A 27,351-nucleotide genomic window follows, 5' to 3' on the forward strand; every position below is an offset into this window, starting at 1 on the left:
AAGGACATGTCAGCGTGGGTATAACGAACAGTGTTTCAGGTCAACATTAGCAAAATAATAGCTGCAAGATAAATGCTCTACAACCCCTTTTCCCCCAACCTAAATTAATTGGTAGTTATTTTGCAAGATGATTATGCTCTTGTGTTTTTTCCCCTAACGCAACCATGCTTTCTTATTCTTCAGCAAGGTCTGTGTCAGACCGAGTCAATTTATACAGCTGACTACATGCATCTCTGCACCATGAACGGTTGAGAAGGCAGAGACATTCTGCTGTTTACAAGACACCGAAGGAGCCTGAGCCTTTGTTTATGCCACAGAATGTGCAAGCACCACAAAAACGTTCTTGACGTCTGCCAAATATCTCTTCTGAAAACCACAAGAATGTACTGACAAGATGACATCAGAAGAAACGAAGCAAAACCAAACTGAAAATCAATCACAAATGAAGTGTCTCATGAATTAAGTTGCCATCTGTAACAGAACATTGTTACTCACTTAAACATATTTAAATAAAGTGGATAAAATGCAAACCATCTAATTTCTTTTTTATATATTTTGCAAAAATAAAAAAAATAATAAAAAACACACAAGAGTAAATGTCTCCTATTTCTGTCAGATCTTCAAATGCAACAGAACAGTTACCCGTTATTTCTATTTGACGATATATGAGCAGGTCGAATACTGAAACGACACTGATTTTCCTCGCATCATGATTTAGTACAACATGGCTCTTGACCTGGCAACATCTGGAGTTCACAATGTTAATATACACCACATGTAAAAATTACATACAAAGTTAAAAACAATAATGAGCAGAAAGGGAGAGAAAGCAAACATCAGCTTTCATGTGGTATTAAAAAAGTCCCAACACTGAAGCATTTACATACTGTAGGTGATGAGATGATCTCACTCACACACAACACACATGCACACACACACACAGTACATTGTGTGTGTATGTGTGTATGGCCCTTGTAGCACTTAAAATGGATTATCCATGCTTGGTGGTCAGGTAGAGCATAAAAACTATTTAGGATTGTTCCCTAGATTCAGAGCATCAAACCAGTATGTGTGTGTGTGTGTGTGTGTGTGTGTATGTGTGCTTCACTGTTTCCTCTCACACCCCCAAAGAGCCTCCAGCTATATTTTGTTGTTACTTTCACAAGTTTTAACTGTTTTGAGTATTAAGACTTTGTGCTTAATCAGGGCTGAAAATCAGGGTGGCAGGGGCTGCATTAGATTTGGCACAGACACCTTGACACCCTGTAGATCTGCCCCTGCTGCCTAGTTTTATTTAGCTACTAAAAATAGGTTTGTGAATAATTTAGTACAGCTAAACATGCATGGATTGCTGCTAGACATTTAATAACATGAGCAAAACAGTTACAGTTACATTTGTTTTTCTTTTCTTTGTTAATATTACAAAAATGGTCATATTTTTAGGTATATTCCTGATAGCTTTTGCCACAAAAGATGCAACCAGCTCTGTAATAACTTATTCACTTATTAAGCAATCAGAAAAGTCTAAACATAGGCATCTCAGTCAGCTATTCTGCACAGCCTCTGTGTCTCTGCTTAAATCCTGAGCTCAGGTAACTGTATGTAGAGAGTTTTCCATTTTCCGCATCTGTCAGTGTGAGTTTCTAGGTTCCTCCTACTTCCAGAAATGCCAGTAGGTGTATTAGCTCTACAACTCTACATCTACACTAAAGGGCCAAACCTTGTGGACACCTGACCATCGCACCCATGCAGTACATCTCCAGACTGTTCCCACAGGACCTCAAGCCCACTTAAAAGGTTTGGGATGAAATGCAAAAATTAAAAAAATGCAATCCATTAACGTAACTGAGATGAGCTGAGAAATGACAGCAGTTATTAGTACAACATACAGAGACAGTTGCAGATGTTGCTGATCTTGCTTTAGTTCCGCTTCACTGGTTGTTGTTTGTCTTTGGTGGGATCTGGTGTAATTTGGATCGTCATGGGTGCCACGTTACCATGGTAACCTAGTTCACTGTAACCAGGCACAGCCCTATTTTTAAATAAATAAAGACTTGTTTTAAGGATATCATTAATGCACACAGAGCTTATTTTGTGTCAGTAGGCTTATCCAAATTAATAAGATCGACTGAATTGCAAATGTAAGGTTGAAATTTTAAACAAAATCATTTTGTTGACATCCAAATATTTTACCTAATAAACACATGCTGAGTTTGATCATGATCTAAAACTTGAATATGGTTTAATAAATAGCAGTTTTGTGTTTCTTCCCACCCCTTGGTTTGATTGATAAGGCTTCTGTATCTGTTTGAAATTCCCTTTCATCCCTCAGTGTCCTCCAGACATTCAAGTGAGTTAGACAGCTAAAATGTCAACTGAGTTAGCTGCAATTTTTTCTAACACTTTCATCACAAAGCGCATGGTGAGCTCTGGCCTAAAATATCATTACTGAAGCTATACTTTTTTTCCTACATGGACGTGGAGGAAGGATCAATCTTTCCGTTTCAGTCCCAAGCTAACAGAGCTGATTCAGGTAATCAAATAGACTGCCAATCTGGTGCAGGTGTATTGGATTAGAGCTAGATCTCCAAGAACAATGCTGATGATCACAGTTGCAATAGTTACATTGTGCACTTCCACAATCACCACATACCTCAGAACTGCACAGCAACCAAAGCCCTGAGGCTCTTCAGCTCAATTCACATCCAGACATCACTTTTATACAGTGGTGACCACAGACTGTAAATCCTGTCAACATTACAGTGTGCACAATCTTCTATGTAAACATAACCAATTTAGGATATGGGCAGTGAATAAGGGGAAATAAAGTTGGCAGTAGATAGAGTGCAGAAACAGAATAGACACCAGCTGCTCCAGCGAGCAGAAAAATCAGTGCTAATGAAGTGTTTTCACCTCTAAGCAATCACATGTGGCAGAGCTGGGTTAAATTAAATTAATCTTGTACTGCACCATGGCAAACCTGAGCTCGCAATACTTCTAACAGCCTCATTTCCACATGTGCCAATGGGAAGTGGTCCATATGGTCCTGAAGCCAAACAAGAGAAAAGAATTTACTTCGGTTAGCTGTTGATTACTATTTTATATAAGCAGCGGTGTCGTTTAACAATATGAAATTCAACGCCTAGTGTGAGCATAGTATTTATTTTGGAGACGAAGTAAAAAACACCACTCTACTGTATTTCAAGCCCAATTTCCCCAAATGTCTGCATACTGCTCAGAATGACTTCTGATACTTTAACAAACTTCTGCCTCTGTTAATTAATCTTTTGACTTCATAGCAAAACTTAACTCCCTGTTGTATCACCGGCTCTGTAAATGAGAGGGAAAAAAAACCCCATCAATATTACACCAATCGATACAAGGAGCCCTGCAATTCAGAAGGTTCTGCTTCCTGCATCGACATTCAGTGCTTCTAGCCCATGCCTTTGTTTTTGAGGGTGTGGCTTTTAAGTGAACACTGAACACGGTGTTTGTTTGAATTTTGACTGTCTAAATAGTTTCCTCTAGCTACTTTTCACTGAAAGCACTGTCTATTCCTTTACATAACACAACACATACGCCTCTGATGAGACCCAATCACATACTCAATTCAGCAAAGTCGTTAAATAAATCAAACAGATGTGCAGAGTCTAAAGTTTAAGCTGCATAGATTCCTACGCCAGTGTCACATTACATCTGAGACATTCTCTCCTATCCCAACTGTCACCCTGCATTAGCAACGCACGACATGCATCCATCACATGACCTGTGGAGTCGACAAGCACCAAAGCTCAGTGGCTCAAGAAAAGCACATCATCTCTATTCTGTCAAACCTGACATGAAGAATAAAACACAAATACCACATGAAAGTACACTTTTCGTGTTGTTATATTTTTCAGCGTTTAAGTCATCCTCTGCTTATTTCCTGTGTCTTTAAATAACTGTTCCTCAGTGAGAAAGGTGAGGAAATAGCAGGCTAGCTATTTAAGGAACAAACCTGTTATCACAGTGCTCCATATAAAGAACTGTGGTTTGAACTGTAATCTTCTTCATTAGAAATCAAGAGCAAAATAACTTGGATGTGTGAGCTTCTACAACATGATAAACTTCAACACACGCTTAATGCTTAATGCATTAGCATCCTTTTTTGCTTGTTCATGTACTTGCTCTCAGGAACAAAACGTCCAAAGTGTGTAGAAAAAAGAACAAGGTATAACATATGGTGTTATATAAGGTATGTCATTTATTTATTTATTTTTGTATATTGGGACAAAGGATCAGAAATAAATATGTATAACAATGTCCTGATTTGTCACAGATAAGTGTGTGTGTGTACAGAAATCGACGGAAAGCTTTCTTGTGATTTTGTACAGTGGGTGCCAGCCATTTCTGTACAATTACTGAACTTTCTAAATTCATGTTCCTTAAAACTAAATCACATTAACAAATGTTGATTTAAAATTCCGACTGAACATTCTGACGTGTCCTCTATTGTCTGACACATGGACATAGCGTTTGCTTTTTGTGCAGCTCCCCCAACCCCCACACACTCACTCCTCTTCAGAAACTCTCAGCGCTACACAATAACAGCAATTCAGCATCAAATCAAAGGAGAAAAGAAGCTCATAGTGACGACTACAGATGAATTGAGTTTATACATGATTAAAAGGTGACGGTTTGTGATGATGAGAATTCCGAGCAGTTGACAATGTCACAAATTCCATGCATGGATAAATATAACAAGGTGCATATTAAATCTGACAGAAAGCAGTTCTTTTTCTGTGTGTTTTCTATAAGGAAACTATAGAATGTACTGTGAAATTATAAAGGTACAAACTCACAGGCTTTAACACAGAATTATGCTCCTTCATATATAAATCAAAGCAATAATACTTGACATTTTGTCCAGACTAATATTGTTGACACATTTCAAAACAAAACAAAACAGCATAGTGTTAAATGACACGACATCGAATACTCTAATAATATTTGATAGTTATAATTGAAAAACTGCTGGGACATAAATTTGAATTATAATTAGCTCTGTCTGGTCGATTCTCCTTAAAGAAATCATTATAAATATAGTATTGGAAATAAATGCAGCACAGAAAACTGACTGAATTTACAGCTTAAAGCAAATAAAAAAGCAACTTGCATTTTGTAACATAAGGTTAAAACTGACTTACTATTTAGAATGGCTCGGGATGCAGCCAAAATATCTCAACTGAGGACATAAATATAACTGAGATATCAGGTACTAGCTACATGAGGATTAGACAAAAGGAGCACTGTAATGTTTTAGGGAAAAAATGCTAGAATGGAGTAGTTATTGTGTGTAAACCCTCAATCTATGAACAAATCCTAATTTGTATTCAAAAAGTGTTATGTACACCTGTAACCATTAGACAGGTAATGTTAGCATGCTAGCTGAAACACAGAGTAGAGAATAAATAATCAGTGAAATGTACAAACAACAAAAGGTGAGCTGGAAATTTGACAAGATAAAATTGTTAATACATAAATATTACACATTAAATAAAATCCATTTAAGACTAACTGCTAAAACTGAAACAAAATAGTTACTTGTAGTTTTACAGTTAACAGAACTAGGTAATGGTAGCAGCAAATCTGACGAATGTGGCTGAAATTTCACTAACAAAGTATAAACTATTAAAGCAATAAATGTAGTTATTTGTTTAACCCCACATCCTTCTTAAAAGATACTAGTTCAAGTTCCTGGTTTTGAACATTTTAATTGGTTTGCTGCCATCGACATCAGTCAGAACTTCTGACTATTATCAGGGTGTGAAAACTAATGAAACATTCATTTCCAAATATACATTTTAATCATAAAATAACCTTTCCTAGGCTAGTCGTTCATAAAATTCAAGCAGCACAAGACTGAGCTTTGCCTGAGTGATGAAAGTGATAGACACTGACCGATGCTTCAAATAGTTTAGTATGGATTTCTTTTAAAGAAAAGCTACTGACATGGCTGTAGCCATTTATTTCTTATTCAATACTCATATCCTTGAATGATACTCAGCTTCACAATGATCTCAGAAGGATGCACACCACCAAATCTGCTCCATCTGTAAACACTCAGAGCTCTCAGCCTTAACCTTGTGACCAGTCCTTTTTTATTCTGGGTCTGGAGCACAAGAAAAAAAAGCCAATAGGAGCTATTCAAAGGGCTTAGAAAGCTGTTGCTAATAAATGTTGTGTGTGAAGAGCTCCCCATTGATTCTCAGCTTCTCCAGCCTTAGAGTAAAAACCTTCTTTGGTTACATGCTGAGGAAATGTGAAGGTTTACAGTACAGAATCAGCTTTCTGTGGCAGCCTCAATGCAAAAATCATGCAGAAATAGGTAGAGATATCATTCACATCAAACACCAGAAGGAAGCTGAGCTCTGTGACTTTAACCGAGGCATAGTTGTTGGTGTCAGATTGTCTGGTTTTAGCATTTCAGAAAATTCTGGTCAATTTCCTTTCCCCTCTCTTATCATCAAGGCATTTCCATGCAAAGAGCTGTCACTCAATTCCCCCCCCCCTTTTTTTTCTGTGTAAACTCTAGAGACGTTTGTGTGCTAAAATTTCAGGAGATCAGCAGTTTCACAAATACTCAAGCCAGCCTGTTTGACACCAACAACCATAATGCCACATGACTGGCTGATTAGAGAACTGCAAAAATGAGCTGGTGTACAGGCGTTTCTAATAAAGTGCCCAGTAAGTGTATAGACATATTTACCCTTTGTGGTCAGATTATTAAACTCTCAACATGACTGGTTAAAAGAAACAATGACTAAAATGAAATATTTAATGACAAATGCATAGAAAAGTATGTGTTCATTTTGGGCCTCAATTTCAAAACAACTGTTCCGCGTCTGTTTCTTGTAGTGCTGTGCGATGGGAGAAGAATTTGCATGAGTGGAAGATTTTTACTTTGATACAGGTGGTCAGATAAAAAGCTTGCTGGCCTATGAAAGGCTATGTTTATTAACTTGGGAGTGTACAGGTTTCTTGCTTGCACTGAACTGCCGAACACATTTGAGTCATTCTTCCTCAGTATTCCTGCTCCGAGTTGCAGTTTAAATGACTAATCTTTTAATATTGTGGGAAATACAACCAGCTATGCATGTTAGAAAATACTGCAGTAGGAGTTGCTTAAATGGAATAAAAGTACCAGTCTCTGCAAAACAAAACACAGCTTCTTCCAAATGTCTTAGTAATTGCCATAAAAAATATGCATATTATTTATATCCACTGTATAATCATTAATGTAAAGACGTAACCATAATCACCATTCAGTTATATTAGCTGCTAGAATAGACCCTACTTTTAAGCACTGAATTTTATGTAACTGGACCTTTACAAGGTTTACTTGGATACTCCTGCTATAGTGATGAAAGCAATGCAGGCCAATGAACACCTCCGGTCACATGAAACATGTGTTTCAGATAGAGAAAAGCAGTCTGAGAAGAGCCTCCTGGCAAATGACACACTCCAAAAAGGCCATAAATCCTCTGCATTATGCATGAGTTTGAGCCATCTGCTAGCACCCCAAACATCTATTCACCACACATTTACAGCTCTTAAAAAACCTTTGATTATTTGTGTCAATCTGTAAAAAATATGATATTTTGGACCCAACAAGAAGTGAAAAATAGCATTAAGATATGAATACTATCCCTCATGATGGATAAATTTTGCATTCAGAAAGCACAACATATATATTCCATCCATAAAAGTTAGAGATAAATGCATAAGCCTAAGGGTATTTAACACACAGTGATGTCCCCTAACTCCTGTAGCATATCATCTCGGTTGGAAGTCTAATTCTGTTTTATGGTTCATCTAGCACACAAATAAAAATAGCTTCTCCCAGAAACTAAGCTAAAGACCATGACTAATGGTTAGAGTAGCATCGCCAAGCGGCAGCAGCGAGGCCTTTCTATGACCCGTCCAGGCTGGATGGGGAAGTTTAGAGGTCATGACGAGGAGCTGCAGGACTGACAGGTGGTGAGAGCATGGCTGCGGCGTGGGAGACGAAAGCCTGAATGACAGGAACTCAACGAAGCAGGTACTTGACACTCAGTGAACCGCATTAAGCCAGACCATTAACACACACACACACACACTTCATGCACACTTGGAGATGCACAACACTGTTTCCCTTCTTTTGTCACGTTCAGCGACATATTTACTGCACACGCTTTGGCCCACTCGCACCCCCTAGCAACACAAATTACATCCCTCTGTAGTGCTCTCAGGCCCTTGAAGAATAAAGCATGGGACTGCATTCCTTTCAAGTCTTTCAGGCTCAATTAGAAGCCCTGTGACTAGCATGTGGCTGCGATGGGGCAACGAGCCCAGCCATTCTTCCCAGCTGATTGAAATTCATCGCACACTATCTAAACTCCAGGACCTGTTTGAACATTGTTCCAAGGCAGACAGGCTACAGGATGTACTCAATCTCAGACACCGCAAAGAGAACCAGGGAAAGAAGACGATAACACGTACAAGGATCACAACGTAGAAGACATGCAGATCATTTTTGTTTGTTTGTGAAGAACATACTGGGGCTAAAAATAGGCTGGTATATTTTGGCCAGTTTTGAAAGCCTCAAATGCATCACGGCTATAACTGAGCCTTTATATTTTTGCAAGAGCCTGCTATCTCTCCTGAGATTTAATTCAGGCTAAACACACAAAGTCTCAAACAAACACAAAGAATGTTGCACATGCACATTAGTCCAGGAATGATCAAGTATATGTATATAAATCAGATATTCTGACACAACAGAGCAATTATACAAAAAAACCCACCATAGCTTTATAAAAGCTTTATAATCATATAATCAAAAATATTATTTTAGCATCCTGACAAGGCATAACATAAAACATCTACAAGGTATACTCATCCTATCCCGAAAAAAAAACATTCATGAGCAGTCTAGACGAGACCATGCTCTGAGGCCCTAATGTCCAGATTAATCTTTTGCATGGTGCAGATGCTCATTTTAGCCCTCAGACAGCAGGTCCTAAGCCCGACAGCTCTCTTTGGCCTTTTACTTTTAATGAATGTGCAGTGTAAATATCACCAAATCCCTGTCTCCCTAAACTGCCCCTGTTGAAAATGAGTCCCAAAAAAAAAAATCAGTCTTGTTTCTCTTGTCTGTAGGACGTTACACATGCCTGGGACTTCATATTGGATTATTCATATTTAATAAATCTTTTTAATTGCTGCAATTTTTGACAACAATTACAACATACTTCCTGAAATTATGCTACAGATTTATTTAATTTACTCAAAAATGTAGTCACAATTCCACACTTCCATGATTCACAAGACAAACACCAGCATCAGAAATGGACAATAGCCAAGTAAATCACATCAAGATGTGAGAATAAGGCTTCTTTTTTAATAGGACAGAGCGAATAGGTGTGGACGTTATTGTGTGCCGGGGTGTGGGGACGTGTTACACTAAAGAGGCCAGGTGGCTGATTTAAGGGCTAGCGTGCTGTGAAGGTGTGAGACAGGACTGTCTGCCTGCTAGACAGACTTGATTTACCCAGTCTGAGCTTTTGGGGAGAAGCTGATTAGAGGACTGGTATATATACGAAGCTGCTTGCTGTGAGCGTGTAATAACTTAAAGGTATAAACACTTCCTTGCCAAAACAGGTCACAATGCACTGAGGACAGTGGTAGTTGAAACAGTTGGATAAAAGGTGACCCTAGACTGTGGAATAACTGTAAATTTACAGCTACGAACACAATTCCAGCATCTGCAGTGAAAGTAAGTGCAACAGAACAGCAGCCCGTTCTGCCAGCCCCCAGGCTCAATAATATAGACAGATCCAGGCATTTGTGTTGTCATGGTTACATGGTCTATCCAGCAGAATTAAAGCTGGTGAGGTGGGTAAAATGAGTGAGAGAACACCCCCTCCCCACCCCTATTAAGAACACACACACAAAACACAGATTAGGTGCAGCTGAACAACTCAAGATAGTCTTAAGCATCCATGAGAAAAGGTCTTCACACCAGCGGGTATGGAACTGGGTGCAAATGTGTCAAACCTTAGCACGTACATCTCCACTGTTTACAGCCATGCCCTTCACACCGGTACAAGGTTGATCCATTAAAGAGAACTGCCACTGACTTTACAATTACACTCAAGTGTTTCCTCTGGTTCAAAAGCAGGAAAGTGTCATAAATCAGTGGTGTAAATGACTTTGCGTGTACCAAAGGTGGCTACTGTCATAAAATGATCTGACACAGAAGTGGCAAACCTCTGGAAAGCAATCTGAGCAAAAGTTTCGCTCTAGTGCAGCACAAAGTGCTATGCTGAAAGCCAATCCTGACGTTAAAGAAACCGTATGAAAAGAGCTTTCAGGCTCACCACACAGAGGCAGCTGTCGTCTTTGAGGTGCTGAAGCTGTGCAAAGCCTTTAGAGCTTTTCTCGAGCCCCCACTGCCCGAAGCCGCCTGCTGCCGCAGCTCATCCTGACGGCAGAGGAGGAGAAGCGCAGGCTGGGAATCACCAAAAAGGCGCCTGGTACTGTGCAGATGACAGTGTGGCCTATTGTTTTGGCGGCAGCAGCAGGAATTTGTCACATCAGGGGTTTTGTATGACAAGACACTTCCCCAGAGAGACTTGCCTCAAAGCAACAAAGGCAAATATTTACATGTGAATTCGGCGGAAAAGCGCATTTTGGGCATTGTGCTGGCTTGTCATCTCCGTGGAAAGTGCACAATGTCTCATGTGTCTAATGTCAAGTGCAAAAATCACACTGGCTGGAGAAAAAGTGAGCTTCCAAACAAGTACCATCATATCATATTACCTTAGGAAAAAAGGGTTAGTTCGAAATAAAGTTGTGCAATCTGTTTTGCAAATCTGGGCCAAAATTACTGATTCCCTTAAGGAGAGTAATGCAAAACAAAAACTCTGGTCATGTCCAAAGGATTTGGTTAAAAATGTTGTCAAGAAAGCAGAGAAGGAAACAGGAAGTTTTTTTTTTATTTATTAGGGACAGATGAACAGTGAAATACAGAAAGACAGTTGTAGATAAGATGATCAAGCTTTTCTCCTGTATTTACTCCTTTGTAAAAGTTTGGGAATTCTATCAGACATACAGACCAGTTTGTTAGTCTTACAGTGAAGAAGAGGAACAAAGTGATAAAAGTTTCAACAGGTTTTGGAATATGTTTTAGCATTCATAGCTCTGTTAGATCTGTAACACAGGAAGAGAGAAAATCTGGGTCCAAGTACCGATTAGTAGAAATAGCTGCAGTGAGCAAGCCTCAGCATTATGACCGGATTTGGCGTGAGCCGAGCTGTACAATGCATTCCTCCAGGGATGAGTCTGTGCTGGCTGATCTGGGCCACGTCCTAATGCTGGCCTGCATGGCAGTCAGCCAACCTGGACCCAGTGTTTACTTGATGATGGAGAGTCATGTCACTACTAAGGAGATAATTACTAGTGCGCACACTCTTCTCTCGTAGTCTGTCGGTGTAGAGGGGAAAGCTGTTATCCCACAAATAACACTGTACGACAGTTAATTTCTCAAAGGTCAAAACAAAACGGTCTAATATAGCACACTGGATGTACACCGTTGTCCTATAAGATCACTGCTGAGCATTCATTTTTAAGCTACACAGTCAAGTATCATGCAACAGCTATATAAAAACACCTCTGCCCTCGTTTGCCAGATTTGGGAGATTATACGAGCTCTATAGTTGATCACTGAGGCCTAGTTTCCCTTTTAGGATTTGAAAGCACCCTCACTCATTCAAGCAATGGCACAAGTGCTTGCCTTGGCAGATGTGTTTGTCTGTTGAAAGCATTTGCATTAATGAGATTTAAATCATGTCTACAAACACTTACAAACCAATAAAACCCAGTCCAAACCATTTAAAAACCAACTTACATTTAACCACTGTGGAGTCATAATGTAATACTACTAAAAAGATGATTTCGGTTCGTTGAAGTGATTATCGTAATTACTCAGGAGTGGACAGGTACACTCAGGATTTAGAGGCAAAACCAAGCAACGTAAAGGCGTTTTTTTGTCTGGTTTGTCTTTATGAGGTAACCCTTAAACACCTTATACAGAATTGCAAAGCTAAAGGTTTCATTTGGCTACAACTATTACATCTATGTACAATTTGAAAGAATACTTTTTTGTGATATTCTTTACACAATTTCAGATAGCTTTCATTCTTGTGTTTTTCCGGATGGTAGCACAGGTCTTACCTGGTAATTATGCAAATCCAGGCAGACTATGGGCAACATTTGCATGACTGTTTAACTGAAAAGTCAAATGAACTGCATACATATTAAACATTTCCGTGTGGGACTTAGCCACTGTAAAATTTTTCAACAGCCATAACCACAAACATTCAAACTGAGGAGTCCACGTTAAAGCCTGTAGTCCCGGTTTTGGTGAAAAACAGTGAACTGTGAAAAACAGTGTATTTAAATTGTATTGAAACAGTGCTAGTGATTTTTCCCCTCTCACAGCAACACGCTCTTAAGCATGGACCTCTTTTCCATGTCAAAGTCTATATTACTTTACAAAGCCTAACTATACCACTTTGGAGTTCCAGTGAAACTAAACCAAGAGACAGCTAATATATCACATCAATTATCAGATAGTACAAGTGGCAGCTTTAACAGGTTTTTTTATTTGGTCAATGTTGAAAATCATGGCAAAGTTATTTTAGGGAAATATTACTGGAAATACAACTAATAAGGTCAAAGACACATAACAACTTTTGTGTTGCAGCGAAGGCAGTGAGCTTATTTTAGCATTGCCATTGAGACACAGTTCAACTTCTTAGCAGATTATACCAGGAGAATTTATTCCAGTTTGCACTCGCAACATAGTTTCAGGTATTTAACTGCATGGTTTCCCTACATTCTAGATTTCCCCTAATATTATAGATATTAACTTATGTGCTCTGGTGCTAGACATAGACATGAAGACCTTATCAATGGTTTTCACCATTCACATGAAACTGCCTGCAGTGAGAAACAACTTAAATATGACTTCACCCACCGTACAGTCATGGTCACTTTATTAGGAATACCTCTACACCTGTACTGTCATCCAATCAGCCATCCATGTGAAGGCAGCACAAAGCATAAAATCATGATAAAGGCTCATTAAAAGCTAAAGGTCAAGAAATACAGTTACTGTTCACATTAAACACAATAATGGGGGAAAATGGGATATCAGTGGCTTCGGGATTATTACATGTAACAGACAGGATGGCTTGAGTATTTCTGAAGTTTTTCCTGGGATTTGAACTGACAGGAAGTCTATGTTAACTAAAATAAGCAACCTTTACAACTGTGGTGACTAAAAAGACATCCTAGAAAGCACAAGACAGATGGACTACAACAGCAGAAGACCAGAAGAGGAATCTGACACTACCTGTATCTGCATGATTTATGCGCTGTGCTGCAGCCGTGTGATTGGCTGATCAGATAAGAACATGAAAGAGCAGCTGAGAGAAACACTCCTGCTATTCTTCATCTTCATCACTGAGCTGTTGGCCAAGCTGACAGTGCAACATATTTGTTCAGATTTAACAACAATGCTCCATACTAGATCAAAATGTTAGTGGTTTGTCCTTTCCATGCAAGTCATTTTCTAAAATGTTTCTGCTTCCATTACTGTGCAAAAGCTTAAAGAACTCACAATTTGAAATATACCAGACTAATACAAATCAACTCCCCAAGTTCAAATAAAATAAAAGGTCAGATATGGGTTACAAAGTGCAGTGTTTTCCAGCACTTAGCAGCTTGGTAAAGTCTGAAACTTTTCTGAAGATTAAACAGAAGTGAGCCTGCACTTTCTCAGCAGTACGAGGCTGGAACTTTAAAGAGGAGCCTCCAGACTTTTTTTTTTTTCCAAAATCACATCACAACAGACAAATCTGTATGGTGTTGTTTAGATCAATGACGGTTTAGAAGCTAAGCAAGAAACACAGAAGGAGCTCACTCTTTTTCTTACTGAGGAAACAAACTGTCAGAGAAAAGCCCTGCATGTCACTCCAGTACTTTGATGTTGGTGTTGCAGACGGCTCCAAAATCATTGTTTACAGAACACGCTAAACAGCAACCCACAGCTTACAAATAAAACAAACACATTATCATTACGGCTAGTGAGACTAGACAGAGGATATGACAATCGAAATAAAAACGGAGTTAGACTGCATAATGCTCTCGATATTATTATCATCACTGAATTTACATTCTGTAGACCATAATAGATAGAGAACTCCATCCCTTCATTGAATGCCTTTATGCATCTTTCTATACCAACTTTATGCATGACCTGAATACGTGTTGTGTTTTTTTTTCTTAAATTATGCATAAAACGAAACACAGGAACCATGTAGGTTTTTGTTCTCTAATATAAACGACAAGCAGAGCTCAATGCCAACAGTGCCATCAGAAATACCCCCACTGCCAACACATTGCAGTTGCAAATTTCTATTCTTGAAACACCCTTAAAATATACATCAAACAGGAAGAAATCTATTGAAGAAATTTCAGACAGCTCTGGCCTTGAACATGTTTGGATCAAATCCAAAATCTAATCAGTCCATCTGTTGGTTAAAGTGATAATTCCAGATAAATCCTACAAGCATTCAACCATTCTCTCCTGAGTTATCATGCCATTGATGATCTCTGGCGGAAGAATGAAGAGTAACAATAAAATTTGTGTTCAGATATTACTTAATATATTGCATATGAAAATTGGTCACAGATGCTACATACAAAAAGCAACATAATATAGCGATATAGCACAAAATGTTAAAATACTCCCAAACCAAACAACTTCAAACAGTATATTTACAACATTTTAATAGGCATCTGTTTCTGTCTCACATCATGGCATCACAACTGAGCAAGCCAGTGTGTGGGTGATTCCCGGGAAAAGTTCAATACGAGTTTTAAAATGCTGACACAGTGCTACATTTATATGGACCTGTGTAAGTAAAGAAAACCCAGAGTTACAATACTGTCTGAATATGGCTTTAATCAAATGCATGACAAAATGTTAATAGTGTGTGAAGGGTATTATATAGATATTTCTTCTCCTTAATCGGGAAAACATGACTTTAATTAAGGATGAGCTTAATCTGAAGCTACCATCATTCTGTTACATGCTGGGTCCTTAAGTAGAAGACAAAGGATTCCTGAACTGTGACACGCTTCATTTTTATGACAGGAGGACACAGATGTGGAGATGTGTAGTCAAACACACCACTAAGAACATTCTGCATATGATTAATGTAGTGTCCTACTGTCCCCAAAAAAGACAGTAGGACACAGACAAACCCCAGACCAGCATTTAGTTTCATTCCCATGGCCAACTCGATCCAGAAAATCATAAAAACTGCCAGAGGAACTCTTTACTCTGCCATTTCAACCTAATAAAAACACTCATCTGTCAACAGATCTCAGCTAATTAAAACAGATTTGGATGTCTCTGTGATTGCTTTTTATAATGTCTTCTACAATAAAAGCCATCAAAAGTAGGATGAAATCAAAACAGCACATTGCAAACATGGTCATTGTGAGAAATAATGAGGATCGGTGTGCGCTGGATGTATTTGGCATTCAAAGTGAAGTTTAAATGGCTCACTGGGGTAATGCTCAAACCCCAATAAAGCCATTTACAGCCATCTGTCACCAGAGACAAGCCACTCTGATAAATGTGCTGATAAGAAGCAGAGCAGAAGCTCAGCCCTGGCTGGGAACAAAAGCATGGGACAAGTCCATTGAACGCTCTGTTCTGTTACATGACAAGCTCTCATTGAGGTCCCACAGGTTGATATCCTGAATTTAAGCACCAATGGTTTATTGAACACTACAGTGAATTTGAAAGCAAATTGGTATGGCTCCTTACTCTGCATCTTACTCGGCATGATATCTGCCTGCACCTGATCGAAGTTAAATAATAAGAAGAGCCAGGTATTTGCTTTAGACTAAAGCATCCAGGTACCATAATATAGTTTTCTACAAAATACGCACATTTTAATACATTTGTGATTCACTTTGCACAGATATGCAGTATTTCTCAATAACCAGACAGCATAGATGACAGTTTAAATATATCATACTGCCAACTAAATCATCTCTGCATATAAACAAAATAATAGCTCTATAATTACTACCATTCATCTTTCATTAAGCAGACACATTTCATAGTGGTTAAATTTCTCTAATGTCAGTATTAAATGTGCTTAATAGATTGTCTGTGTCCTCTGAGTTATTGATTAAAGACAAGACAGCGTTGCCACCCAAAACCCAAGAGTCTACTTATGAATGATGGGCTAAATTTAGACCATCTGAAATCTAAGGCCTAACACTAGACCATCTGTATCTGCGTCTCATGTCTGTGTAGCAGTGTATGATTATTGTACGACAGAATTTTCCAAAACCACACGTTAGGGACCAAATTTCTCCCTGTGTGTAGTTCCACACAAACCTAAACTAAGCAATCTGGAACACTGGTACATGGTACATTCAGGAATGCTTGTAAATGAGAAGCAGAATAAATGGACCATCCACTGGTCACAATGTGATGTGGGTTTTAGAAATAATTCATAGTCTCAGATAGAGTTAGAAAGTGTTATCAAACGTCATAAAGTGCAGAAAATGCGCAAAGGTTTACAATTGTATGCTAAAATTTTACACATACAAGTGACAGAGTGTACCAAGCACTAACAGGTAGGCTTTATAGCGTTGGGGTGAAATAATTATGTACATGCTATTAAGGCAGCCATGATGCAAGCTTATACACACCTTGAATGAGTAAGGGGGCTTACTCAGGTCTATCCCATCCTTGATCAGCTTATCTCGGATCAGGATCTTTAGCTTGAGTTTCGGGTAAGACACTGGATCTGGAGGATCTCCGAGCATAAGATTATTGTTATTGAACAGCTCAAGTCCTTCCCGGTCCCAATAGGACCCACTGGCTTTACTGTCATAGACACTGGAGACATCTGGAAGGGGCTCTAAGGTGAAGTAAAGACCCGGGGCCAGCTTCTTGTCTGCTTCTCTCAGTCTGTGCACTGCTCTGAGAACTTTGAGCCTGTGATGTGGGGGAAACACACCGATGGCGTCCAGGTCAGGCTCCCCGATCTGCTTACACACCTCCAGGTCGTCGTAGCCGTTATCCACAAATGACTCGACATATTGAGTGAGCTGCAGGGTTTTCAGCCACTCATAGACGATAGAGGGACCGCTGCTCATCATTACTGCTACTTTTCAAAAAAAGATAAAAATCCTCCTTGTCCTTTGTGGGAAGTGGAGTTTGGCAAGGCGTGAGTTCGTCTCTGAAAGGAAAAAGTGTGTTTCCAAAACAGAACCACTGGGAATGTCAGTTTGTTGCGTCTCTGAATCATGCCAAGAGAATGAAATGTAGACAAATGAGGCTACATTTTAAATAGAGGATGCAAAAGAACGAAAGTTTAGCTACAAACTTGGCAAAAGTGTTGATAGTGCAGGTAAAGCTGAAAACACTGCTGGCACTTTAGAATAAACACAACCTGGGGACATTGTCCAGTGCTGAGGATTTACCTTGGCAAAAGTGTCACTTTCAAACAAATCTTCCCGTGTCCAATAGTGTTCAGGTTCTATACCAGCATTATATATGTTCCCGTGTCCAATAGTGTCCCCGTGTCCAATGGTGTTCAGGTTCTATACCAACATTGCATATCTCCCGTGTCCAATAGTGTTCAGGTTCTATACCAACATTACATATCTCCCGTGTCCAATAGTGTTCAGGTTCTATACCAACATTATATATCTCCCGTGTCCAATAGTGTTCAGGTTACATACCTGCAGCCTTCAGCGCTGGTGTTTCCAAAAGTCTCAATGAATCCCGGAGCTTGAATTCAATTAGCACTGAAAACTCTTTTACTCGTCATCTGTGCAAGTCCTCACGCATGGCAGAGAGTTTTATAGTGTTATACTTTAAATCCCAGCAGCTCCTCTCTCTAGTCTGTAACACAGCCCTGTGCGCGTCGTCGTGCGCGTCAACTGAACTTGCTGCGTCCGTTTCTGTCTGATTATCAGTCTGTAGCTGAACCCAAGTGAGTCTGATTCTGTCTGTGTGTGTGTTTTACTCCACAGCGCCACAGGACACGCGAGGAAATGCAGCTTTATAGGATTCAAAGGCTTTTAACGATCAATCAGCAGCATATAATATCGAGGTCAAGTTTATATTCGACACACAACCGACTTTATTGCTGGACAGAAGATAAATAAAATCCAGTTTTAATAATAGTAGATTAATAGATACTGTTCAGGTATCATATTTACTGACAAAATCAATTAAATAAAAGTATTTTACATAAATAAGTAAATAAATAAATAAACAAACATACACAATATATAAATATATAAATAAATAAATAAATAAATAAGCAAGCAAACATAATATAAATAAATAACTAAATAAATAAATACCTCAGCATTGGAGTGGGGGGGGGGGGGTCTCGTGCAAGATGACTATGAGTTAATGGAGGTTTTGTTAATTACACAGATTAGTTAATTAGTTTAATTACATACAGTAACTTAAATTTAAACTACAAGCTTTTTGTATATATTTAGATTATCTTTATCTAACTGGCTTGATGGCCAGGTTGATTATGCTGTAATTTCAGCAATAGATAACAGCAACTTATAAACAGACATTCAACATAACTTTAGATAAATAGAAACGTGCAGTTATTTAATAATGTGCTTTTGTTTAAGTACTAAACACTATAAATTTATTTATTTTATTTTTTTGCCACTTGGTTATATGAGGAATAAAACACACCAGGACATGCTGTTGTTGGAAAATATATTCTGCAGAACAAGAAAGTATCAGGTATATGAACCCTTTTGACTTTGATTTAGAAATTTCACAATATTATAAAATTTTATAAGAGAAAGTAAATTTCCTCGTTTAGGAAAATGGGTGAGAAACACAAAGGCATATAGAGTTCATGGGATGCAGGAAACTTCTTTTTTTGTTGTATTGTTATTTTTTTTAGGAGTTGCTTGGGGAGTTATATCTCAGTGACTAAAGTGTTGGACTAATGATTAGAAGGTTGTGAGTTCAAATCCCAGCATCAATCTACTGCAAAACCTTTCAGTCAGTACAAGTCTCTCTGGATAAGAGAAGGTGACGGTGAATGACTGCCATCTAGCGGCGAAACATTGAGATGCTGATTGTTCACATTAAAAACAGTTCGGAAAACTTTCTTTTTTGGGCCAGTATGGGGAACAGTGCTGCCGGTCAGGAGGCACTCATGGCAGGGGTGAGGGAGACCCTTTTTCTCTTTTTGGCAAGAATGAAAAAAAACTTGAACTTGTATCCAATTGACTGGCTCACTGGGAGATAAATGAGGTCACCAATCACTTTTTACTAGGGGTCAGCAGGGTGGAATTGAGGGGTTTCTTGGCCAAGGCAAAAGACATCTTGCCTCAAGGCTTGAGCAAAGAGCCAGGCTGCTGGCTGAGGCTTTGGCTTGAACTGGCCATTATGCCATGGGCTGTGATCTTCAGGCCAGAAAGGCTGTGCTAATTGGATCCAAACTCAGTGATGATTCATTTGCTTGGCATATGCAGGGAGGACAAGCAGGATATATTTTGTGGGCCCAGGGGCAGAGCCCATTGTACATGCCATTTTCTGTTTATCAAGGTTGTGGACTTAAACCAGCTGATGTAGAGAGTTTGTAACAAAAAAAATAAAGGATTTCTGCTGGCATCCCAGGCTTTCAGGCTTGAAATCCAGGAAAACACCTATTTTGAATCTATGGTTAAGGGCCTTCTTGTGAAAATGACATTCCTGGTTGGATGATATTTAATCATCATCATTTAAACCCCATACAAGCGGCACAGAAAGGATGTAAATATGCTGATAAGAGCGTTGCCAGCCACTATGTGGGCTCAGATCTACTGGGTCTCAGAGACATTATGTGCAAGAATCGAATGTTTTCCGGAAAAACTGAAGATTAGAGAAACTTGGTGCAATGAGATATTTCTACCGATAACCCTCTCATGCTGAAGTTCAAACACTGGATGATGGAAAAACATTTACTTCAAATGGCTCTTTAAAAAAGTATTTTATTAATTTCGCTTGAGATGGCGCTACAAATGGCTGTTATTGAAAGCTCCACTTTGACGTGTCCTGTGTGGGCATCAGCCCTTAACCGTGGATTATAGCTTGTGATTCCTTTGCAACTGTAATTCACCCCCACAGTTGGCATGGTTTCTAAAAATATTAACTGGTCTGCTGAGTGTTTTCTGGTTTTCAAATGTTTATGGATCTATGAAAGCTTTCATTAGAAACACTAATAACCAGAAAATTAAAACACCGATCCGGATGCTCAAAGGGGATTAGCTGCCATGCCTTGAAATCTTTTCTGACAGTGGAAAGCCATGCGTAATCATTTTTGTACACTGGCATTATAAGAGAGTTATACAATCTTGACATTTTGTATACATGGTTAGAACACACTTAGTTATCAGTGAGATCTGTGTTCCTGTGTGAATTCTTTAGGATGTAAATTCGAATTCATTTGTTTGCGGTGCACTCTAGAAGAATGGGCGAAAAGAAACAGCAACAAATGTTTGATTTACATTTATTTTCCAATCCACAGTTATGTATAATCAACATATTTCCTAGACTGTAGGTGGCAGCATATTAAGAGAAACATCCATGTGAAATTTTGCTTAATAAAACTGTACAATAAATTTGCTATAATGAGGAAAACTGCACCCCACAGAAACTTTCAAACATGGCAATTAAGAAAACAGACCCTCTCCCCAGAAAACAGAAGAGCATGGGCTTTAAGGAGTACTGTATTGGCTGATTATGCTCACGTTGAACAATTCAAAATGTAACAACACACATAAAATATGTTCCTCCATGCCTGACCGAGAAACGAAAAATACATGGGATCTGTTTTTGTCTAACATGATTCAGAAATTAGACCTCTCTAAAGGGTATACATTATGAATGTTTCAAATTTGTAAACACTAAGTATCATGCTGGCTTTTTTGTGCAAGAAAACTTGTAGGACACACGGTATACAGAAATGGCCCATAGTCTCAGACGCATGGGGCTTCAAGGCTGAAGCAACTCCTTCATCTACAGATCATCAAGCTGTTGTCTCACCTTCAAGTGTTTCAATTTGATATCTGATATGCAGGGAGAATATATACAACCGATTATCTTAAAATGCACCATTCTCTTTAAATAATATACTAAAAGTATTTATTTGTAAATATCTGAAATTAAAAGTATATATATTTTCCAAATATATAAATATATTATATCATTAAACTGACAATGAAGACAGATCTGAGAGTAAAAGACACTCCTTTAAGCTTGCCATCAACACATAATCTCAGCATCTTCTCACTCATGTTTTGGTCCTTCTAAAAGAAACAAATGCCAAAAAAAATAGTTACAATACAAACTACAAAAATATCAATAAAATGACTTTCTTGTCATTATAATACAAAACATATAGTGCAAAACCACATAACTGCTTATACAAAAAAGAAAAAAAGAAAAAAAAAAAGGAATATGAAGCACAGTAGCGGAATTTATTTTCAGTTCGCTCAACGCTGAAAATTTGCCATTTTGGTAGGTATTTACACAAATGTCACGGCAAGCACAGGAGTGGCTCACAGTATTACTGGGGAGGTCATGACACCAATCTCTCAGTTCCTCTGTATCAAGCATCACAACAAGTTTGACAATCAGATGCTATCTAAACAATTCTTTGGTGTCAGACAAGAACATGGCAGCCATCCCCAGTTTTGTGCTAGCACTCTCAAATTTGTCTTCAAATGTCCCACTATTTACAACATTTGGCAGCAATTTGGAAAAAGAACAGAAAGCATTATCCTTCATTGGTACATAATGAACAAAAAAAATGCTCCTAAATAAACAAGTAGCAGCAATTCCTTGCACCTTGAAAGAAAGAAAGAAAAAAGAAAGAAAGAAAGAAAAAAGACTCCGCACATGCATAACAAAAAACTTTAAAATAATAATCAGGTGCTATGGCATTTCTAGAACCATATGTGAGCACACACATATTCCTGCATATATGTATGTTCACAGAGACACAGATATACACATAGATCGAGGTTAGCGTATTTGCATGATAAGCAAAGGCAAAAGAGAAACCCCTCTCAGTTACAGATTAGGGCAATGCTGACCAACAGCATGGAGTTGCTAAATGGCGCTCTGTCACTTCCTTTGCAGCAAACACAAAGATGGCTGTATTCGGTTATCTGAGCTGGATGAATCTCATGCATTTCTCAAGTTACTTTGGAGGGGAGATGGAGACGTACAGAAGAGAAACATATCTTTCCTCCACCTGAGGACTGCTGAATGGAACCAGGCCTGTATAGCAGTTTCACTGCAGAGCTGCTCTACGGGGTCTCCTTAGGGGTCACACAGTAGAGAAGCTGAAGCATTATGGGTAAAATGGGAGGAGCAGCAAGACTCCACAAAGTATCCGCAGAACATTCTTGAGTTCCCACCAGTTAGTGAGGACTACATCTACTACATGAGTCATCACAAGGCACATACTGTAAGTCATGCCTCACACTTTTGTCAAGTCTTAAATCAAGTTTCGCCACATGGACAAAAATAGTACACATGCTCCAGGATATAGGTCTCCATTATATGATATGCAACCGCTCATTAACTACATATATTCAGCAGATGATTAGATCATGCTCAGTTCATTTACCCTAATATTTGTTTGAGTGCACATGGTGTGTCTTAACCAAAAGCTTTTAATGGATTTCTAGGGATCTGATCAGTGTAAATCAACATATCCTTTATGAAAAACGGGCTGAAATGAAACACTGGTATGATTCTGTTCAGATCATGTTCTGGCAGAAATTATCACATGCTATGTGGTTGTTCCAGCACATTACCAGCCCTTTAGAGATGAAATTAATGACAATTCATCACACACCTAGCCTTTAGTCCATGTGAAAAGAAAAGAAACAAAAAGTAGTAAAATGCTAGGTTTCTAAGTAACTAGACATGCTATTAATTTAGAGCCACATCATCAGAAGGCATTACACCAGGCAATGCTATGGGCATAACATTTACTGTGCTCAGTGTTCAGCTACTCTCTGCCCATTCTTTTATAGAAATAACCACAAACGTTTTTCTGTTTTTTTTTTTTGTTTTTTTTTTTTTTGTTTTTTTTATGAGTAGAATGGCAGTGACAAAATGACAGCACAGATGATGATAATGAGAGCAAGTTACACTGGCCAGAGCCCATGATGAGCCCCCTATCCTGTAACAGAAAGGAGTATCTTTGTGACAGGAAAGAGTTCCATCTAGAGAAAGGAAAGTTTTTTTTTTTTTTTTTTTTTTTTGCTGGCATTCTTTTCCCCCTTCCTGCTTCTTCCATTCTCATTCTCTGTTCAGCCCCACAGCTCAACCTGTGTCATACACAATGTGGTGTTGACTTTGAGAATGGCAGACACGACCTTTACTTTTGTGAGAGAATGGAAGAGGAGGAAGAGAGGGACAAGATGGAAGTGCAGCCGCAAGACAAAGGACCCCCTGACACTCCACATGGCCATCAGAGCTGATACCACTTCTTATCCTTGTACTTCAACATCACCTGAGAGGCAGAAAAATTTAAAAAGGATTTTTTTAGTCTCATCATCATTATCATCATGATCTTGTACATCTCAAAGGACAAATAATCATTCCATCGTTCTGGTGTAATGGTCATGCCAACAATGAACTCACATCGTGTGCATGCTTCGAAAATGAGTCTGCGCTGCTCATCATGGCTGCCGTCCTTTCCTCCAGCTCACCGAGCTTCTGTCCTCTCTCATCTAGCGCTATCCGGGCCCGTGCCAGCTCACCCACCACTCCTGAAGCTGCCCCTTTCATGCCCTCCATGCCACCTGGCCCTGGAATATGCTGGGCAAGGCTGCGTGAGGCCTTCCCTGCTGTCAATTCTCCAACTGTGAACACAAGATCAAGGACAAACAAGGGTAATGATGAATATTTAGAACTAGAACTCAATGATCTGACATGAATCTGGTGCTGGAGCTGGAGACGTCATGTGTAAAAATGGAGACATTATGTAATTAGGTGTGGGTGTTTCCTAATGCACAGATTAAAAATAATAACTGTGAAGAATTTTGTGCAACCAGTTTTATTGCTGATCTATATTTCTCTCATCTATTGAGAGCACAAAGATATCTTCAGACGACATGCATTAGAATAAAGCACATTACTTCTTGGATTTTAGTTTATCTGAATAATTCTGTTCTTATTATCCTCCTTATTACTGCTTGTCTTTTCTGCTGTTTATGATTCCTTGCAGATTCACTAAGCATTTTATTATACAGTCTATTTGGGTAAGAGTGCTTGCAAAATGAATAAATGTAAATGTTTATTTTAAGAATGTAGCTCTCAAAGGAAGTATTAGAAAAGCATGGCATTAACTCTAATTGTTAATTGGTTATTGCAGTCACCAGTGCACTGTACACAACATCGCTAAGTGTTCTACTGATACTTACAGAGATCCTCTCTATCCAGGGATTGGGCCCCACCTCCAAAAAGACCTTTAAAAAAGCCTTTGTTAGGAGCCTCTGGTGTCTCGACTGGAGTGAACAGCTCTCCCAGCATTTCCTGTAAACATCAACACGAATATCAATTATGTATAATAATCCTGCCTACAAACTACAAGCATGATAAGGGTTGTACATAAATCAGACAAAGCAAAGATGACTGACCTGTAAGTTGTCGCAGGTTTCCTGACTGTAGGTGATTCTCTGGATCTCTGTAGGTGAGGTGAGATACAGAGCCTGGCCCAGGTTGGAGAAGCAGAACGTTCGGGCTATTCGCATGTCCGTCAGAGGCAAATAGTTCACATCTAATAGTGGCCGCAGACTGGGCAAACTGACACAGAGAAATGCTGGCTGAGTATAGCAAATAAAAAACATTTCAGATTTTGCAGTGCCAGATCGAATGCACCATAATTCTGTTTGGCACTGTGATCACAAAGAGAGAAAAGCTTTAACATTACCGCAGGCAGCAGCAGAGCCACACGCATACCTCAGAGTCATGATATGCCCATTGGCACAGAAGCAGGCGATGCAGATTCCAGCAGGCATGACCACAACGTCGGCCCTCAGCACGTACGAGGTCTCAGTGATGTTGTGTTCAAAGACGCAGTTCTGTGAGGTCAGGGCCACTACTTTGGCCTGTTTCTCAGAACAGACCACAGCGTAGTGGGTGTCTTGGTTCTCCAGTAAAGAAGGGGGTGAGGCAGGCCGGCGCCGCCGCGTCTTTTCCCTCTCCTCCTCAGGGGCATTGAGGTCATACCAGCACTCAGAGGCAGGAGGCTGTAGAGAGCCACTTGAGTCCATTAATGCCATGTGCAAAATGCCTCCTTTCAAACGAATTACTGAACCTAGAGGAAACCATAGAAATGACAGCCACACACACAACATTTTATGTTCCTTTTTTTTAAACAGTTTTTTTTAACACAGTTAATATAAATAACAGACAAACATCGGCCTTAAGGCTTTTCTAAATGACATTTAGTTTTTTGTGTACTCTTACCACAGAAAGAGACGCCTACTGTTTGTTGCAGCCTCTGCTCAGGTGTGGCGGGCACACTGAAGGTGATAGCCAGCATTGTGCCCACAGAGGTGCCCACCCAAAGGCTGGGGGATGCTGCCACATCACTCTTCCTGGACATGGAGTCGCAAAAATGCAATGAAGAGATGACCTCACGTGACTCTTTTTCAATACTGGCCACGCTGGAGCTGCGTGAGCGGCTAAAGGAGTTGTCCTTGGCATCTGTCAGATTAATTAGGTACAGAAAAAAAAAGAGAGGCAGAAGAAGAACATGGGGCTTTTGAATATAAACATGAGATTTAGAAATCTTAATGGAAATATGAAGCTGAAGGAAGAGAAAACAGCAGTTGCAGTAAATTTAGAAGTGAATTGATGCATTGTGAGCAATTGGCTGAGAAACCATGAGGATTAGTAATTATTACTGGTAATCACATCATTCTTTGCTTTGGTTTTGTACTGCAACATGAAACATTTGGTAAGTTAGTTAGCATTTGAAACTACAGGGGACAGCTAAATATATCTTCAGTTTAATTACAAGGAAAAACCCTACATTTTTACTTCTCCTGTCATAATCATGTCAAAGATTTTCACATTAGCATCACATGCTTGCAATAAAAGCCAGTGTGTGAGACACAAACAGGCACATAAAATACAAAAAAAACAGAAAAATGCAAAGATTCAGCAGTAGTCTTGGTTACATCACTTCATTAAAATGTGAACTCACCCTGCGGAGACCAGTGTTGTGGTTTCCCAACAGTGTTTTAAGGGCATTTCACACTGACAGAATTTCTGAAGTGTTTCAATTTTTCTGAATTGTTTGAATTTTTTTTGCTTATTTGTTTTTAATATTTCAGCCTACCTTCAACCTGCCTGTAATCAATCCATACTTGGAGTCTGTCATTTATGCAAATTAAAGCATAAACCTCGAAGAAAACCATTCAAATTACTCTCCCACTGTCTAATTATGTTCATGATCTACAACAATGTTTTGATTGTGTGGCCTGTACCTGCTGAGTAAAGTGTTTGTATTGCAATTATAGTCATTACCTCAACCCGGGAAACACAAATATGCAGTTTATTCACTGTCCCATTGTCTAAAGTCACATTTTTAAATCACTTTGTCAACTCCCACATACACAGTTGCTCTTTTCCTGACCAGAGATCTTAAGGAAGGCACATGGTGTAGACTGGACATTACACAGATACAACTATAGCTAATAGTTAAGACCTGCAATACCCTGCTTACAATGATATGCTCCAACACTTATGAGAAACCGGACCCAGGTTAGTCTCACCAAACCAATTAGGAAAGAAATACAATCAATGATATGCATCACATAATCCTGAAGGGAAGATCCACCCTGAAATGGCTTGATTATTAAATATTTACAATCAATAAGTGATCTTCAAAACCACAAATGATTATATTGACTATATGAATAAATTCTGTTGTCTTTTATATCCAGTAGGTCTAGTTTCATTCTATTCAAGCAGGAGCCAAAACTGACTCCACCCGTTTAAAAACTCTCAGTTATGGCTTCTGCTTGGTTGGAATGAATCTTTCCACATGTGATTAAACACATCCAGTCCAGAATGTGTTTTTAATGCTGTACCCAATGTCCTTCGTTGTCAATATAGACGTGGTTTGCCAAGGTTAGAGTGGAAGAACTCGAGACATCACCGATTGCACACCA

At 39.0% G+C, this 27,351-nt stretch overlaps 2 protein-coding genes across 7 annotated transcripts in view; both read right to left on the reverse strand.

The window, feature by feature from the left end:
- The window catches only part of sash1b (SAM and SH3 domain containing 1b), a 59,420-nt gene extending 41,281 nt beyond the window's left edge, over window positions 1–18,139 (reverse strand). Inside the window, exons 1-2 of one of the 3 annotated variants that reach the window (XM_060879551.1) lie at window positions 17,863–18,139; window positions 16,825–17,357 (exon numbers count right to left, since the gene is read on the reverse strand). In XM_060879551.1, the coding sequence (XP_060735534.1) occupies window positions 16,825–17,277 (453 nt within the window). In that variant the 5' untranslated portion in view covers window positions 17,278–17,357; window positions 17,863–18,139. Of the gene's footprint in view, window positions 1–16,824 lie in introns of all 3 variants that reach the window. The other 2 variants (XM_060879550.1, XM_060879549.1) reach the window with 2 other exon arrangements.
- Window positions 18,140–20,645: 2,506 nt separating this feature from the next.
- stxbp5b (syntaxin binding protein 5b (tomosyn)) overlaps window positions 20,646–27,351 on the reverse strand; it is a 28,517-nt gene continuing 21,811 nt past the window's right edge. For all 4 annotated transcript variants that reach the window (XM_060879568.1, XM_060879565.1, XM_060879566.1 and 1 more), the window contains 6 exons: window positions 25,640–25,879; window positions 25,130–25,487; window positions 24,808–24,973; window positions 24,592–24,703; window positions 23,810–24,030; window positions 20,646–23,678 (listed from right to left, as the gene is read on the reverse strand). In XM_060879568.1, coding sequence (XP_060735551.1) covers window positions 23,637–23,678; window positions 23,810–24,030; window positions 24,592–24,703; window positions 24,808–24,973; window positions 25,130–25,487; window positions 25,640–25,879 — 1,139 coding nt within the window. In that variant the 3' untranslated portion in view covers window positions 20,646–23,636. The remainder of the gene's footprint in view (window positions 23,679–23,809; window positions 24,031–24,591; window positions 24,704–24,807; window positions 24,974–25,129; window positions 25,488–25,639; window positions 25,880–27,351) is intronic.

This window comes from Tachysurus vachellii, chromosome 10, assembly GCF_030014155.1.
Source record: "Tachysurus vachellii isolate PV-2020 chromosome 10, HZAU_Pvac_v1, whole genome shotgun sequence".
NCBI classification, from domain to species: Eukaryota; Metazoa; Chordata; class Actinopteri; order Siluriformes; family Bagridae; genus Tachysurus; species Tachysurus vachellii.